This window comes from Monodon monoceros, unplaced genomic scaffold (assembly GCF_005190385.1).
Source record: "Monodon monoceros isolate NGI ecotype Baffin Bay Population unplaced genomic scaffold, NGI_Narwhal_1 Super_Scaffold_2, whole genome shotgun sequence".
Taxonomy (NCBI): domain Eukaryota; kingdom Metazoa; phylum Chordata; class Mammalia; order Artiodactyla; family Monodontidae; genus Monodon; species Monodon monoceros.
This window is the reverse complement of record NW_021703776.1, coordinates 36,404,046-36,423,102: the sequence shown is the minus strand read 5'-3', so window position 1 is coordinate 36,423,102 and position 19,057 is coordinate 36,404,046. Positions and strand designations below refer to the sequence as shown.

At 38.1% G+C, this 19,057-nt stretch overlaps 1 protein-coding gene across 1 annotated transcript; it reads right to left on the bottom strand.

Annotated features, from left to right (window-relative positions):
- Window positions 1-14,342: 14,342 nt before the first annotated feature.
- SOSTDC1 (sclerostin domain containing 1) lies at window positions 14,343-18,653 on the bottom strand. Its single transcript, XM_029234266.1, has 2 exons — window positions 18,268-18,653; window positions 14,343-15,780 (listed from the first exon to the last, which is right to left on the bottom strand). The coding sequence occupies exons 1-2, from the start codon at window positions 18,470-18,472 to the stop codon at window positions 15,365-15,367; spliced, it is 621 nt and encodes a 206-aa protein (XP_029090099.1). The 5' UTR covers window positions 18,473-18,653; the 3' UTR covers window positions 14,343-15,364.
- Window positions 18,654-19,057: the final 404 nt, after the last annotated feature.

Here is a 19,057-nt window from a genome sequence, read left to right as displayed (position 1 = left end):
TACAAATACTCTGAGGAGGCTGAATCACTGCAGTGTTCCAAGGTCTGGGACATAGACTGGATTTGGATGAAGATACATGTACTAGATTCTACTAATGTCTTCAAACCTTTACCCCTTCTTGAGTATCAGCACCCTTTGATGTGTTACTTCACAGTTCTAATAAAGAGATGGAGTATACTGCCCCACTCTTTGACTTTAAATTAGTTATGTGACTTTTTTTTGAAAATGGAATGTTAGGGGACATGAGTGACAAAGGCTTGAAAAGTACCAATGCATTTAGGCTTTTTCTCTTGAGCCTCTCCTATGATAATGAGATACCCTAGCTAGTAGGCCAATTCCTGCAGGAAGCTGAGAGTAATGTAGAACAAAACCCATCTGCCCTAGCTGAGCCTAGATTGGTTGACTCCAGTTGACCTCCAGATACATAAATGGGTCCAGCTGAAATCAACAGGCTCATCCAAACCCTATCTAGATCAACTGACCCCCACCCAGAAAACCCTTAGATGTGTGATCTAAATAAGTGCCTTCTTATTATTGTATGTCATTGAAATTTTGTGGTGGTTGTAATGCAGTGGTATTGAAGGCATAGTTAAGGGTTACAGGTATCATCAGATAAGCACGGGTGGATAATGACCATGTTTACCAGAGGATGGTAAAAGGAACAGGTGCCACAGCAAGGGCAACTTGTCCATAGCTAAGAGGCGAATTCAAGTTACAGGTAGAGAGTCTTTTTTTTTATAAATGTATTTATTTTATTTGTTTATCTTTGGCTATGTTGGGTCTTCGTTGCTGCGTGTGGGCTTTCTCTAGTTGTGGCGAGTAGGGGCTACTCTTTGTTGAGGTGCTCAGCCTTCTCCCTGCGGTGGCTTCTCTTGTTGTGGAGCACAGGCTCTAGATGCGCGGGCTTCAGTAGTTGTGGCACACGGGCTTAGGTGTTCTGCGGCATGTGGGATCTTCCCAGACCAAGGATCGAACCAGTGTCCCCTGCATTGGCAGGCAGATTCTTAACTACTGCGCCACCAGGGAAGCCCGGTAGAGAAAGTCTTAAAAGAAGGACTGCTGTTCTGCAAATAAAGAGCTTAGAAGTTACACTCTGTCCTAACAACAAGTGAAAAGCTAAACAAACTGAAAAATCAACAACTCTTCTTACACCTATCAGAGAAATGAGGTCAAAGGACAAACCACTGGCCCCAAAGTAACTTTTATAATGTCTTATAGTTCAGGTGTGGGCTTGGGAATCCACCTTTGGAATCGTCTCTACCCACTGAATGTTATTACTAACACATATTATGTGCCATGTTTTGTCTTTCCAGAAATATGCTAGATCTTGCATAAGAGTAAACTATTACTCACCGTAGGCTATTGCTAAGGCTTATTAAACTTCAAGTCTCACCTGTAGTGGGAAAAGACAACTTTTTCAAGAAATAACAAATTGTAGGAGGTAAGGCTAAAACGAAGTGCTGTCAGCTCTCTCAAGTTTCATCAAGTTAAAAGAATATGTCAATATTAACACCTTTTTGGATATGGCTTGAAAACAGTTTTTACTATGAACATCCTTAAAAGGAGCTTAGGACCAGCGAGAAGAAATAAAACAATCACTACAGCCTGACTCAACAAACCCTATTTTGACATAAAAAACCGTATCAAAGAGAGCATGCATCAATTAGATTTGCACAAAAACCTAATTTGTTTCATCCACATTCTTGAGATCTTTCTATTTTATTAGACAACGATTCTTGGTTTTAAGGGCAGAGCGTATACACCAACTAGTCATCTCTCTGAGCTTCAAAAACTGGTTGGCATGCTGATTTCACCTCCCTCAAGGACTGAATTACAGAATCGAGAAATATAGTAAAAAACTGAGAGTGAGACATTGAGTTGAAATAATGAGCCTGGAAAAAAAGTCAGAAAAAAATAAGAATCATTAGGGAAAACACCATCTACATGAAATAGACTATAAATCCCTGAGGAATGCCAAATCCACTCTTTGTATGGAAACGCCTCTTCCAGCCAACCTCAGCAATACTTTTTGTTTTTCTATTAATTACTTTACAACTGTCTATTAGCACTCATCTGCTACAACAGGACCCTAAGCAGCCAGGAATCAGGGATTGTGTGAGACCCACCATCAGGAGGATGGTGGAGCGGCAACCATGCCTCTTCGCCATGGCTTGGGAAGAGTAAGAGGCAGCACTCTGGCCATCTTGATATCTAAGGGTCTCAACAGCCTCTGCCTGTCTTATAGCAATGGTCAATCCCAACTCCCTCACCCACAAAGAAATTCTCTGGTTTGGAAAAACAAGATGAATTCCTCATTAAGAGGGTACCAAGCTATTATACAAGAGTTATACAGATGGTACAAAACATGGTTTACCTCTCCAAGAAATTTCACTCTAATTGAAGAAAAAAATGATGTACACAAAACTAGAGCAATTAAGTGGTCAATTAGGTTTCAGATTATAAAGGCAATAGATTAGATCAGCATTCAGTAATAGTATCTATTTTCATTCCAAAAGAGTTTGATTGTTAATCCAAGGTTTATGTGCTGCTGTTGTAATAGAAACAGCTGACTAATCAGAGCCGCTTTAACTTGTATGTGACAGTAGTTTCACCTGTGAAAAGCAAGCAAAAAAACAGGGGGAGAGGGCTTCCCTAGTGGCGCAGTGGTTGAGAATCTGCCTGCTAATGCAGGGGACACAGGTTCGAGCCCTGGTCTGGGAGGATCCCACATGCCGCAGAGCAAGTAGGCCCGTGAGCCACAACTACTGAGCCTGCGCACCTGTAGCCTGTGCTCTGCAACAAGAGAGGCCGCGATAGTGAGAGGCCCACGCACTGCAATGAAAAGTGGCCCCCGCTTGCCACAACTAGAGAAAGCCCTCGCACAGAAACGAAGACCCAACACAGCCAAAAATAAATAAATAAACAAATGTGGGGTTTAAAAAAAAAAAGGGAGAAAAAGGGGATTAATAGTTAACTATTTCAAAATTACCAAATCATACCTCGTTTCTAGCATAAAATAGTAAAACAAAGTTTTTTTCATCTATAGAAATGAAAGTTGTAATGTTTCTAGTGAAACTTCCTTTTCTAATATTAAAAAAATACACAAATGGAGAGTTAATATTCATATTAAATGCAGGCATTAATTAGGAATTTAATGTTTCTAAAGGATATAAAACAAACTTGCCAAGCATACTAAGGGTACCCTGATATAAGAAAGTTTCTTCACTATTTTTATGCCAGTAAACTATGTTGAAAGAATCTTTAGCAACAAAACCTCTATTTATAATTCTTCTAAATATCTTCTTGTGAGGCCAAGGATAAAATATACTTCCAGATACAGCAGGCATGTTTACCTGGAATTTTGCCATTGCCTTTTAGAATGGTGTTAAATATTTTATTTCCGTTTATGTTACTGTCTTCTGGCTTTCCCCTCATTAAACCCTCTTGACATATACAAGAAGATATATATGACAAAGAAATTAGTAAATAAGGGAACAATTAACAAGTTGTGATCTCAAAGGAGACTATAATTTGTAATACACAATTATTGATAACAGAACATTTTAAAGGGTAGTAATATAGGATTGAGAAATGTGTAAGAAATGCTTAGAGGTATACTTTAAATAAACAGTATAAAATTTGCTCAAGTTTTCCAAAATTATATGACATTTATTATTTTCAGAGAATACAGTCAAGTTTACTTGCTCTTGTTTTTCTTTCTTTGCATTATTATTATTTAAGCTTTAATGATCCATTGGACTACAGGAAGAAAATCTGTTTTCAGTTTTATCTCATTTTATTCTATTTCTGTTTTTAAATGTGTTGCATAATGCACACAATACATTAATATGATTATATATATATTTATAATTTATAAGTAAATAAATGTGTTTTGGAGAAAAGTGCCCCAAATTCTATTTTTCTTGTGCAAACATGTTCCAAAATTTAGAGGATGACTTACTTCTAAGCCATCAGTTAACATAAACTATAAAAAGAAAAAACAGAAGAAAACAGTAGCCTGAACATTTAGGAGTAGATTGACATATTGTATTGGAATTATGAAAAAGCAGGAATGAAGTAAAAGAAAAACTGCTCTGTTCCTTTTGTTGAAGAAATGAATGAGAGGGTGAGCCCTGAAGTGACATATTGGTAAAGTAAGCAAATGCAATAGCAGTCAAGACTGAGCATAGGGGCAAAAGGAGGATAAATGTGTGAAAATGTTTCCTACATCAGTTTTTGTGTCACTCAAATATATGAAATGAATGGGAAATGACAACATAGCCAAGGAAAGCAAACCTGGGGTGATTCAAATGGGAATGGATAAAGGCATTGACATAGTAAAAGAGAGAGCGAGAGAAAGAGAGAGAAACTCCCTCTTTGAAAACTACCAAAATGCCAAAGCTATTTATTTTTATTTAAAATTAACTAAGATCTGTCCAGAATATCTTCCAAAGATGTGTCTGCCCTCCACCTTGCATTCCCCTACCTTGCTAACACTTGCTTCTTTCCTCTGCTTCTCTCTGACCCACTCATGGTCTACTTTCTTGACCAAGGGCTTGGAGAAGATGAAGTCCTTACCCAAGCCTATATTCTCCTCTGCTCAAATAGCTGGTCTCAGCTTAAGAAATATAATAACAACAACCGTAATATCAGTAACAACTAATATTATGAGCCCATACATTCAGGAATTCTTCTAAGGTAGAGATAATTACCCTATATTACAGATGAGGAAATTGAGGCATATAATGCTCAAAGTAGTCCGTTAGTAAGGGCAAGGTCAGGATTCAAACCCATGTACTTTTGGCTCCAATATCTATCCTCTTGACTACGCTTCAATACTATCTAACAATATACCAAATAAGTTAATTTTGAATGGATTCCCCATATAATCTTTTCTTTGTATTCTCATTTCTAGGACCTCAACATTCTAAAACCTTTATTTAGATCAAGTAATATTACTATTAGTGGATTAAGCCCAACGTCCAGCTGTTCAAGTATAAGAGAGTGGAATAAGAGGAAAGGGGAACTATTCCAGTTACAGATGTTATTTCTATGCATTCAGACACAGGTGAAAAAGAAATTGCAAAGTTGGCAGTGCTTCTTATCCTTTGTACATCTAAAGGCTGTGCTAGGCAGTGTAACAACTAAGCAAAGCCTGGCACAGCTGTTCATTCTTTCTCATCGCCTTTTATCTATGCAGTGCTTTCCCGTTAATGTGAGTCCTTGAAATTCTGAAAGCCAAGTGCTTCATTTCCCATCATTCCACACCTAAGCCAAGTTTCTAAATTGGCTTTGATGTGTATTTAAAATGGCTTGGCATCCTACGGTCATCATTCCCTGGATCAGTCCCACTCTGTGAAACTGTGATATGCTTATCACTGTCCCAAGTGAAGAGACCAGCTGCATATGGAACCATGATGATGTCCTTCTGCAACTTTGGGTTGTTCGTGGATTACAGTGATGACTGCTGGGGAGTACAATGTGAATGGGTAAGAGTTACATGTTTTGAGATCAGGTAGGAGTATGTAGTGATCTTCCTTTTAATCCGTAGACCTTCAGCCTTAGGGTTTTAGTTCTGAAGTTTTATTTTCATAATAGGGCAGCCAAGCTTAAACACTGCCATATTCAAATGCTTCCTTTTCTGAGGTTGAGGAATAAGCTTAACATAGGACATATATTTATATTCTAGATAATGCCTTTTGGTGAAAATTATCATATTTGGTGAGTAGTTCTTAGTTAATGTGTAATGGATTTATGGAATAGATAGTTTCTTTTTCCAACTAATATACTATTTCAAAGTTTGAATGGCTTTCATGAAAAAAACCAAAATAGAAACTGATCTGTAGTTAATCATTCACCTATGACTGCATGTTCTAATGACATGGTTGTTATTAAAAACACATAACAACAATAATAGCAAAAATAAACACCCAGTTCCTATCCCTCACTCTATCCATAAATGTAAATAGTGAAAACTTCTCAAAGGTATAGGAATCTATAGTAAACACGCCCCTGCTTTTCATGTGCTACATGAGATATTGCTCAAAAAAATGTTATCTCAGTTTTTGTGTTTTAAATAGGTTTTGGCTTTAAATAGGCTGACTTGTTTCTTGAGGTACATGATATCTAACCTTAAGGTAGGCCATCCAAAGCTCTCAGAATTTCTCCCAAATGTCTCTTTTAGATTCTTATCTCAAGCATGAAAGAGGAAGATTAATGCTAGAAGAGACCTTGGATCTTAATCCTTACAACTTAATTTCTACATTTTAGAAATGAAAAAAAAAAAAAGAGAGAGAGATTCTATAATAATTCAGTGCCTACTAAATGCACTACACTGTTCCAGTTTTCCAGTTGTAAAGAAAAGGCTGCCCAAGAGATTGTGCGAGGCAGATATGTTTGACTTTCCATATCCATCCTCTACTCTTCATGCTGCCCTCTGCCCCAAGGCTGACCTGTACGGATTACGTTCACCAGCTCTCAAGCCCATGACCTCTGAGGGGGTCAGCTAGTGGGGATCCCTGGCAGAAGATTAATCAGAAGGATGGGGGGGAAAGTAGAGTGACAAGGGTATTATTCCCCTGGACCCCTGGCTTTGCAGTTTCCTCTGAGTGACTGCTCAGCTTGACAATAGCCCACTGCTCCTCTCCATGTGTCCCCTCACCTTCCAGGCTCCAATAGCCTCATCCTTCCCTCCTTTCTCAGGGCCTGGTCTTGTGACAGCTTTGCTGTTGCTGGCCTGGGCTCCTGCACTAGGCCCTGTACTTTCCCTATTCCCCCCCAGACTTTTATTATTAGTCCCCTTGTAAATAAATCCTCCTTAACTTATTCTGAGTATGTTGTCTGTTTCCTTTTGGGATGCTAACTAATACAGAGATGCCAACTCAGATCTCAGGAAGTTTACACTTTAGCTGAATTTCCCAAGGCCATTCAGAAGTGGCATATTGGGGATTAGAATTAAATTCTCCTAACTCTAAACTGAGATATCATTTAAGTGCCCCATATGGCCCATAGACCAGCTTAAACGGACACAACAAAAGGGCCAGTATGCATACTTCTTCAAATACAAGATTTTTTAAATCTACTGCTCACGTTTATAAATTAGGAAAATTCATATAAAATATTTAGATTTTTGGTGGAGTTTTATTACTCTATATGGGAGCAGATTTGAAAGTGCCATTTTTTTTTTTTTTTTTTCTGCTACGCGGGCCTCTCACTGCTGTGGCCTCTCCCGTTGCGGAGCACAGGCTCCGGACGCGCAGGCTCAGCGGCCATGTCTCACGGGCCCAGCCTCTCCGCGGCATGTGGGATCTTCCCGGACCGGGACACGAACCCGTGTCCCCTGCATCATGCAGGCGGACTCTCAACCGCTGCGCCACCAGGGAAGCGCGAAACTGCCATTTTTTACGCAGGGCTTTTTTCTATAGTCCCTTTTCCCTTTCCCTTGCTTTATTCCCAACCTACTGGTCCACGTGAGGCTGCAAACATTATCTTGATGTGTTTTCTCTTTCAGAGATGTTTGTATTTGAGAGGAATCAAAAATGTTAACATTAAAAGGTGAATGAGTATCAGTAGTTGTGGAAGAGCCAGAAAGAGGATTTGTTTATGTGTTTGTTTTGTTTGCTATTTTTACCACGGAAGAGAGCAGCAGACCTTCTGATAGCATGGAAATTATACAACGTTTGAAGGTTCCTGTTTTGGGCAGCAGCCCTGAGAGACTGTGGCTTTTCAGAACTCATTCCAGAGCTATGCTACGGTGTTGACTGTGTGTCCTTACAAGCCTCTTCTCCGTGTCATCAGCATTTCCAGCTCTTTATTTCAGCTCAGAATAGAGCTGCTCTGGTACTGTGGTCATCTTCCCCTTGAACATGCTTATCATTACTACAGGTCATAAAAGAGATAATGAAACACAATAGAAAATTCTCATAACCCAGGATGTCCAGGAACCACACCTGTTTTAGTTTAATAATATTACTGAATCATAAATGCGTTAACTCCAAAAGAACACAATGGTTAAAAAAAAGGTGAGGGGAGCTTGTTCCAGCTCCAACATCTGCTGAAGGCATTCTCTTGGATTTCTTTCCTCATTTTATGAATTAAGGAATGAGGATAAAATATACATTTACACAAATACAATTCAAGCCGTTAAAAACATTATTACCCTCAAATGTATGTTAATGACTGAAAACCAACTTAAGTTATGCAATATCCGCATGATTTGCACGATACAGCAGTCATCTGGTGTAATCAACAGAATTCTTCATGTTTTTGGAGATTGCTTTGCTGGGACCTTACCGTATACTGCCAGGCAGATCATCCTATCATTACAGGCCCTTTTCCAGAGCAAAGTGACTACAATGGCATTATTTCAAAAGTATATATTTTTTAAAATATCCATATAAATATTGGATATAAGCCATATTTAGTGTCCTAGATGCACAAATCTCTACATGTTTATTTTTGCCAAAGTCATCTTAGCTCTTTGCTTTACTCATGCTATCATCAGCAGTAAATGGCTTCACCTAATATACAGAAACTATCCAGAAACTGGAAATTATATGTGGGAAATGCCCAGTAACAGGCTATAGTCTCAGCCCTCCTGCAGTTGGGTCTCCAATTTCATCTTATATAGCCTGCCTTAATGAGGTAGTGGTAAAGCTGGAAAATGTCAGTTCCATAACAAGTTTGACCAAAATCTTATTCTGAAATTTCATAATTGAGTGACCTGGAAACATCATCAAAACTGGAGAATAGTACTAGTGGAATCCGCCTTTTTGGGTGTCCGTGTGATTGAAAATATAGCCATACTGTTTGGGATAACAGAAAGTGAATATTTTAGGCTGGAAGACACTTTAGACATTATCTAGTTAAACTCCCTTATTTTACGGATAAAGTAATTGAGCCTTAGGGAGCTTAAGACACAAGTGTGATTTCGCCCAACCAGTTAGTAGCAGCACAGTCTAAACCATAAAACAGGTCTTCTGTTTCCAAGTTCACATGTCTTGCAATCACTTGTATAGAAATTGTTACATAAAAAAATTCAAACAGAATTTTTTTGTTTATTATGTGTTTAAAATGTCCAACTATGTCATAGATTAAATGTAAAATGTTTCTTAATTAGTATACAAAGTGGACAAAATCAACTCTTTGGAAAGAGTGTCAACAAACAGGCAAAATGACAACTCGTTTTTTTGCGGTACGTGGGCCTCTCACTGCTGTGGCCTCTCCCGTTGCGGAGCACAGGCTCCAGAAGCGCAGGCTCACCGGCCATGGCTCACGGGCCTAGCCGCTCCGCGGCATGTGGGATCTTCCCGGACTAGGGGCACGAACCCGCGTGCCCTGCATCGGCAGGCGGACTCTCAACCACTGCGCCACCAGGGAAGCCCATAACTCCTCATTACATTATTAAATGCATTTGACAATTTTTGTCTTTGGCTTGCAATAAGAAAATTTGTGGCAAGACAGAGTTGTTGTTGTTTAACTCTCTAAGCTTGAAGAAGTAAAACAAACAAATGAACAAAAAACATAAAGAAAATATTTTTTAATGTATAGACCACATAGTAAGAGAGGAAACAAGGCAAAAAAATATAGAGAGAGCTCTAGTTAGTAAAAACTGTCAACTATTCAACATAAAGTACAGTGCTAGTTAAAGATGGGAAAGGGTTGTTAAAAAAGGCCTGGTTACTGGACTACTGGTTTCAGTGTTTTAGGCTGTCTTTGAATGCTAAATTTAGGCTAACGTCTCAATAAATAAAAGGACTCAAGTGATCATTCTGTGAAAATTCACCAATATTATAACATAAACTTTTTTTATAATTTGTGTGAATTTAATGACAATAAATTTCAAAGAAAAAAGAATTTATTCCTACTGAAAAAGGTGATGTTTATAGTTTAATAGTAAGTTATCTTAAAGGCTCATTTTTTTTTTTTTTTTTTTTTTTTGCAGTACACGGGCCTCTCACTGTTGTAGCTTCTCCCGTTGCGGAGCACAGGCTCCACGGGCCCAGCCGCCCCGCAGCATGTGGGATTCTCCCGAACCCGGGCACAAACCCGTGTACCCTGCATCGGCAGGCGGACTCTCAACCCCTGCGCCACCAGGGAAGCCCCACCTATCAGGCTCTTGATCGGTTTTAGTAACAATGAACTTTCGCTGAATATGTCTGTGTCACTGACAATGTCATTCACTTTAGACATTCTGTCTCAATTCATACATCTAATCCCACCACTAAGAAATAAAATCAATAATACAAGGTAACCCTTGGTTTGCAGTTACTAAAATTCAAAAGGAAATATTTAAGTTCCTTCTTAAATCTCCCAAACTGTTTTACTCTTCATTTGTAACAGAAAATAAATCCTTTAGCAGGTCTGCCACTGCCGATGATAAACCATCACTCAGTCTAATTTGCACTGGAAATAATTATGCAGTCAGCTTGGCATTAAATCATTTTAATCAGTTCTTGAAACTGGAAGTTGAAACATCTTCCCACTGGGATTTTTGCAGTGGTTGTTACCCAGTAGCTCTTTGAGACAATTTGCAAAATATGCAGGTAAAGGCACCAAATGGGTTGTTAGCTATGGAATCAGAAATGATGGACAGACCAATACAATGGAATATCTATTCTAGTAAGTCTCTCTTAGCGGATGTAACAAAGATTTCTAGTGGCCGAATGTATACTCAGTTCACAAATCTAAACTCATTTTAATTCAACATAGAGCTATATTTTAATAGGTTCCAATTAAACCAAATGCGAGTCATCACTATCTGTCCTTGAGGGAAGGAAACATTCTAACAAGATAGTACGCTGTAGCACTGCGGATCCCAAGTCATTTTCCCAGTGAACTCCTGAGTGTCTACAGGATTTCATCAAAGGCTTGCCATGCATTTTATTTTTCATTAGAATATGTGACTACAGAAAGTGTATAAATGCTGAATTTATAGTATGCAGTGAATTGCCACTTTAGTGCTAAAAACCATTGCAAAAAAAAATCCAACATACTAAATTTAAACTCTCAAAAGCTTCAATTTTACTCAGCAATTTGGAACTTTCCTGGTTTTGTTTTGGCTAAATACTCTTCTTTCCATTCATAACTGCCTAGTATAACCTACTGAATATCTATTAAATATGATGCAAAATAGATAGATCAGGTTATACAATTTTTAAAAATCATTCTAGTAGCGTAGGGTGAATGATACAGCATGATCTTCTGGCAAAACCTTACTAATTGGGGCTTCCCTGATGGCGCAGTGGTTGAGAGTCCGCCTGCCGATGCAGGGGACACGGGTTCGTGCCCCGGTCCGGGAAGATCCCACATGCCGCGGAGCGGCTGGGCGCGTGAGCCATGGCTGCTGAGCCTGCCGTCCGGAGCCTGTGCTCTGCAACAAGAGAGGCCACAACAGTGAGAGGCCCGCGTACCGTTAAAAAAACAAAACAAACTTACTAATTTTATACAAGCCAGGAATGGATTAAAATTCAGTCTTTTTTAAATTAAAAAAAACACACCCTAATTTTCGTTGTTTTTCAAAAAGTATACAGTAAAATAAACATGGCTAACAGAGTACTGCCAATTAGTGGTTATTTGTAACTAGCATAAATGAATAAATATAAACCATTTGTAGTTAAAATATTAATTTTTTTGCAAATAGATATTTCTGAAGGCTCCATGTCCATATTTAGCTTAGGTGTAGCACACTATATGTATTATTTATTTGTATATGTACTATTAATTTTTCTTCCATTCTTGTTATTGATAAAAACACCTATCTATATATATCTAATATAACTATAAATATCAATATATATCTGTCTACCTATCTATCAAACTGTCTTCTATCTATCAAGCCACTTGAGTAAAAGCTCTTTATCCATATTGGGCAAAATAAATTTGATAAACAAATCTTTAATTGATAAATATTATGATGTAAACTAGAGGTCAGACTCTGCCAGAATGATCACAATCACCATTTTGAAATGATAGTTACTAAGGCGAGAATACAATTATGCAGTTTAATGAGACTGGAATGTGTGAATTAACTGGAGAAAAACAAAGGCTGAAATATAATCAGCAATTAAGATGCAAGTGCTTTTTAGCATTTTAAAATAATAACTACAAAGCTACTCTTTCTGTTTAACTTTTTACTTCACTGAGTGACTGATTGTATCCTAGGCTTTTCTTATTGATTGCTGACCTTTTCCTGTCATTTGATGTTAAATACCATGCATTGAATGCATCACAATGTAACATGGCCTGAAATGGATCAGTAAGTTGAATGTGACCATAAGAAATGGATCCAATCCTTGACTTAGCCGAGACTAATCTTATTTATAAGTTTGCTTTATTCCATTTCATTTTTCTTAGTACATTCACTTACTAAATACTATTAACAATCAAATTAGTGATGATTTTAGTATTTTATCACCAAAACCTTTGTTTCAATGTTTTATTAGTAAAAGGCAACCACATAGTCTTCTTGATTGTGAAGCCATTGTCCAGTCAACTCCTTTTTATGCCTCAGGCCTTAGGACACACTAATTTTAAGACCATCTCCAAGGCCTTCTATACAAGGTGCTTTGATGTTGAGAAGGAAGAAATGGCCAAAGTGTCTTAAGTCTTCTGTTATGTTAAATATCCCATATTGGGCAATGATGAGCAAGTAAAATAGACATACGAAATAATACATTTTTGGTATATTCAACCTATGATATAATTATTATGAATGTTCCATGCATTGATATAATGATATGAAGTAGTTTAAGATCTAGTTAGTAAGACTAGAAAATAAGTCAATAGTGGACTATGAATCATTATTTTATTTAATGATACAATAGTTGGCATTATTACAAAATCGAGAGATGTTTTCTCGTCTTTATGTATGTTGAGACTCTCCTACCTCTCATAGGGAAGGGACAACATTAACGTCCTTATTTAGCTTAGTATGATTTATGTCATATACATGTGACTTTTAGACATAATTACAAAAAGAACAATCTACCACAAAAAAGCACTAAGGACTCCTTCATGCTCAGGAGCCAAAAACTGAAAACCAAGATCTTGTCAATACATAATGAAGCCTCTTTGGCTTTCTTCACTTGGAGTGATGGGATCAATCATTGATTGAATTGACAAAACAGTTATTTAACTGTATAATCTTGTTCAAGACCCATTACATTGGTTAATAAATGGCATGTCAAACTTGAAAACAGTGAAAAACTAGTTTTTGTTTTCTTTTGTTTTAGTTTTTGGTTCTGGGACCCTGCAATATTATTCAAATATTCAAAGTTTCCCAACATATGGTAGTGATTTTTCCACAATTCATTTCTCAAACTTAACTGCATATTAGAATCACCTGGAAAACTTTAAAAACTGCTGATATCTGAGTTCCATCTTCAGAAACTATGATGTCATTTGGATGGCAGCCTGGGCATTGGGTCTTGTATCTCCCCCAGGTGATTATAATGAGCAGTAGACTTGGTATATTTAAATATCATATTCTTATCACAACTCACTGCTGGATTGCCACCCAACTTACTCAAATGTCTTATTTACTGAATCGATGGTCTCCCTATCCCTCTCTTTTTTCTTAATATAGAATTTTCTATCAAAACTTGAATGTGCCTTATATTAAAAAAAAGCAGGGGGGCTTCCCTGGTGGCGCTGTGGTTGAGAATCTGCCTGCCAATGCAGGGGACACGGGTTCGAGCCCTGGTCTGGGAAGATCCCACATGCCGCGGAGCAACTGGGCCTGTGAGCCACAACTACTGAGCCTGCGCGTCTGGAGCCTGTGCTCCGCAAGAAGAGAGCCTGTGATAGTGAGAGGCCCGCGCACCGCGTTGAAGAGTGGCCCCCGCTCGCCGCAACTAGAGAAAGCCCTCGTACAGAAGCAAAGACCCAAAAATAAATAAATTAATTAATTAATTAAAAACAAAAAAAAAACAGGGACTTCCCTGGTGGCACAGTGGTTAAGAATCCGCCTGCCTATGCAGGGGACACGGGTTCAAGCCCTGGTCCGGGAAGATCCCACATGCCGCGGAGCACCTAAGCCCGTGTGCTACAACTACTGAGCCTGTGTTCTAGAGCCCTCAAGCCACATCTCCTGAAGCCCGGGCACCTAGATTCCCGTGCCCTGCAACAAGAGAAGCCACCGCAATGAGAAGCCTGCACACCGCAATGAAGAGTAGCCCCTGCTAATCGCAATTAGAGAAGGTCCGCGCACAGCAACGAAGACCCAACGCAGCAAAAATAAATAAATAAAATAAGTTAAAAAAAAAAAAGCAATTACTCTGATACGTTTATTCTGTAGTTTTTGTAAACACGTACTTTTTTATACATGTTAGAGACAAAGACAATAACTTTTAGCAGTGTTTATTTTTGTTAAAAGAAACTGATGGAATTGAAGGTTAAATCACCTTCCGATTGCACAGATTAAACAAGAAAGTATTACATATTTCATCTTTACAAAGCATCTTATTGATTTAAAAAGATCCATACTATTGATAAAGTTCATGATGAAACATATATGTAATGAGGAGACTGAAATATTTATTTTACATATCTACAGTATGTATTGTCCTATTTCTAGATCAACCACAACTTACACAAGAAAATATTTAGATACATGAAAAAGCTTCAGAACATAAAAAATTAACATTTTGAAAAAAATCACTTGTGAAAGCTCATTAAATAATAACATTGACAAATAAATAGTTAATCAGCTTTACTTATTAGCTGCTGCCATGCATTTCTGGCATTCCATTCCAAGCGAGGGTCAGCATGCAGGGTATAATTTCATACTATGAGACTGTAAAAAGCTACAGGGCTTATTTTTGAAGTGAAATGTCACGAAGTCTTTCACTCTTTCAAAGGGCGATCACTCTTGGCTGCTAAACTGTTCCCGTGAAGATTACCAAAAAAGCACCTTCCTGAAGTGTTAAACTGAAGATTCATGGCAACAATTTTTTTTTTTTTAAACTTTTCAATTCTGAAGAGGTTTTGTTGGGGGGTGGGGGAGATGGATTGGGAAATGAAGGGTAACTGAGAAGCCCTCTTCCTTTTTAAAAAGTAATGATTCAGTGATGTGTATAGTATCACCAGTCTTTCAAGAACTAATACTACAGGATGTGTGGAATTAATACTACAGGATGTGTGGAATTTAAATGCAAATCCCACTCATGGATGTGCGTACGTCTTGAAAAAGAAAAAGCTATTTCCAAAGAAGCTCCTGATACTTAGGACAGCTTGCTGGGTTTGATCAAAGCAGAAAGCATATATTTTCAAGTAAGAAAAGAGCAGTGGCAGGCTTGAGTCTTCCGAGCAATCAAATCTGTAAAGCAGATGGTTACCAGTCAGTCCAGTTTGGAGGGCCTGAATTCTAACTCATGCTGTGCTTGCTGGATTTGCTGGCTCTTTTCCGCTCTCTGTGATGCTGGGCTGGCTTGGCAGGAGACATGCTCTCGAAGTTATGACTGGACTCATTGTGCTGCCGCGTGTACCTCTTGCACTTGCAGGCGGTGACCACCGTGATTTTGTAGGTGCGCGTGCTGCCATCTTGGCACTGCAGCTGGATTCTCTGGGTACGCGTTTTGTCATTGACACACCTCCACTCCTGGGAGCTCCTTCTGCTCCAGTACTTTGTTCCATAGCCTCCTCCGATCCAATTGGGGAGCACAGGCAGGGGCAAGCATTCGCCAGCGCACACCAGCTCCTTCAGGGGGCTGATGCTAGTGCACTGGCCGTCAGAGATGTATTTGGTGGAACGCAGTTCCCGGCAACCTACTTGAACTCGAGCTGCAGGAAACAGGAAAAAAATGTGCATCAGAGGCAAAAAACAAACGGACAGTTTTTTTTTTAAAGTAATCTGCAATGACAAAAATAATGTCCAAATGATAGCAAATGGCCAAATAGGAAGCGAACACCCATTTTATTTTCACAATGCAAAACACTGCCTGGATGGTTGTAGAGAAAGCTTTCATGAAAATTATCAGCTTATATGGCTACAATTTATGGAATAAAATAAACTGGGCCTGATTTTTTTTTCATGTATAACATTAGCTAATAGCTTACTGGAGTATATGAAAATCCCATTTTCTTAGTCTTACTCCCCAATAAGTATTAAGCAGGTCTTACATTTATGTGTAAATATTCATTCTTTAATGAGGTAAGAAGGAGTATACTTTAATGTTCTTTTACTCATGGGTCATATTAGTTAATGTCTGCAAGTGCTTTTAATTAGGTTTTTTAAAAAAAATCTATTGAGAAAATATTTAAATATTGTGTACAATGCAACCCATAATATTTTGTTTCACTTATAAAATTCAGCTGCAGAGAATCATATATACATATGTGTACGTTTGACATTTTGCATATCAAACTTAATAACTGCATTTTAAGCATAAATTCCCAAGCTGACTTTTAAAAACACAAATATTAAAGTGTTTAAATGCAAAATGTCACTACAACTCAATATTTAAAGAATATAAAACCCCCTAAATCAGGAACGTATGGTTGCCATAACAACTTGGCTACATTTCCATGAATTTTATGGCAGAAAAATGCCTAACATGTCTGATTTACAACTGCAAAAGGAACTACGGTGTTCGTTTCCTGAATATTGGTCATGGCAAACTTTTTGTTTAGTCATTTGAATTTGATAAGCATGTTCTCTAATTGACTGTTTCTCATTACATGCCTTACATAATTAAAGCAAAAATTAATCTTGAAATATTTGAGTTTTCCTTTCCATTGCTTTGTTATCTAAACTTGAGGAGAATTGCCTGTAACAAGCTTGGGGGAAAAAATCGAGCCTTGTTAACCAGAAATATATATACATTTCAAAGTACAGACTGCTGAAATTTAAAAAATAAAAATTATAAGGGACATTGAAGTGGTCTTGCATAGAATATTGAAAGCTAGTATGAAGTAGATACTAAATTAGGAGTCTTACGTCAGCTCTGTACCGCAGTACTAGTAAGGTGAGAGATATAGGCTAAAGGGATGTGATAGTTGTGAAAAAATTTAAGGTATATGCACATACATCCATGCGGGTACAGAGCAGGAGACTGAAATTAAAGTGTAAACTAGCTGGCTGGTCAGGGTACTCTGTCTGATTCTGATTCAGTTCACCTTCCTGCAGCTGCCTTAGGAATGCACCTGGAAACAGCTGGAGATGATTTTGACCTGTCTAGCTTTTTGTTCCTGTTCATATAGAGATTTGGCATTTTTGCAGTGACAGTTCATTGACAATGAATACCCACCACATTGCTCGGTAATCTAATAATAATAAAGTAGTTCCTGTGTACCTAAAAGCAACCATCCTCATGAAAATTAAAACACCTTGGTTTTCTTAGAAAGACACTAACAGTCACACTTGCTTTGACTTTTCAGAGGTTGAAACTCCTTTTAGCACTTGAACGACGAGTGCTTGAGGACGAGCTAAAGATTTGTGTAAGATTTCTTGTGTACTGTTTCTCTGTGTCTCTTTTAAAACCCTATTACTAGCATGTGAACTCTTCTAAAGGAAAGGAGTGAAGTAAAAGAAGAAATTTGAATCCCTCTAACTAATGGTCAATGAGTCTGTCAATTAAGCAAACAGAAAAGAAGAAAAATACTTTCTATACAAAATATTATTGTACTGTCATTATTTTATATCTCTAAAGTCATGAAAGTTTCCCCAGTCTCTCCCAGAAATATACAGTTACCTAAATTTTGATCTGGTTAATGAGGAATTATTTTGGAGAATATGATTCTCCAATGGTTTTAGTTTTACCCCTCTTTCTCAAATATCATCATCCAAACTTCAACTTTTTCACTAGACATGTTTTAGAAATCAGTGTGAGCCGTTTTTTTCCCCCAAAAAAGCTTCTTTTTTTTCCCTTGTGATTTCCCATACATGGTTTGGTTAATTACCTTTATACACTTTACCAAAATTGCACATGTCCTGAAATAAACAGAAAACAATCTGAATTTAACTAGAACAACACTTTGTAAAAATTGTCATCTTGCATGATTTTAAAGAAGCAACAGTCTAATTCCTGGAAACATTTTCTTTTGGAATGTTTAGAAACTTAAGTCTGCGCCTACGTTATCAAATCACTGTTTTAGTAATGTTAACTTTGTACGGAAGAACGCCAATATACACGTGCAGCAGATTTTCCCAGATTGTTTAGCAAAACGTATATGGTTCAGGTTAGTTAGCAATGAAAGAGTTCTACAGGAATGTGAGCTAATGCTACCAAATAAGAAAAAACCAAATCCATGGAAGTAAAACACACTTACTGTTCCGATCCAGTCCAGTGTCACTGAAATGCCTGCCTCCATTTCTGGCTTGATTCATCGTGCTGTTGTTGCTGGGCTGTGCTGGAACAGGTTTAACCACATGTGAATAAAGGATTTCTGTGGCATCATTTTTAAAAGCCAAACAGCTTTTCATTAGGATGCATGCAAGGGGAATGAGATAGAAATGAATGGCAGGAGGAAGCATGGTGAGTAGAGGATTTGCTTGGCTGGAGAGCTGGTTAATTCCTTTCCCTCTGCTTCTGCACTGTAACTGTGAAATTCCTCCTCAAGCTTCCCTTTATATATCCACTGAGCTTTGGCGTTCATTCAGGTGTAAAGTTGTGTAAAGCTTCAGAGTGAAAACACAGAGAAGGGGTGGGATCCCTACATGACCCTGCAAAAGAATTTTACCAATGGAAGAGAAGACTACAGAAAAGGAGGAGCTTGGTATACAAATTGCCTGAAATTTCAGAGTTGGACTTCATCAGTTGTCTGTGAGCTGAAGCAGCCAGGCACACTCTGTAGTAACTACAGCACCCCAACCCCCCCGTCTCTCTGTCTCTCTCTCTCTGTCTCTCTGCCATTTCCTTTCCTAAATCTAGTTCACATTCGGGTTTAATTTAAATGAAAATACGCTGCTGTTCATTTGAAGAGATTTACATTCCCCCAGTTGTTCTGTATTTGCGATAGGGAGAGGGTTCATCCCAGATAATAAGAGGAATTCAGGAGTTAAATATTGCAGGGCTTGCATGAAGCACCTAATTAGTTAAACATATCTTGTTTCTCAAGA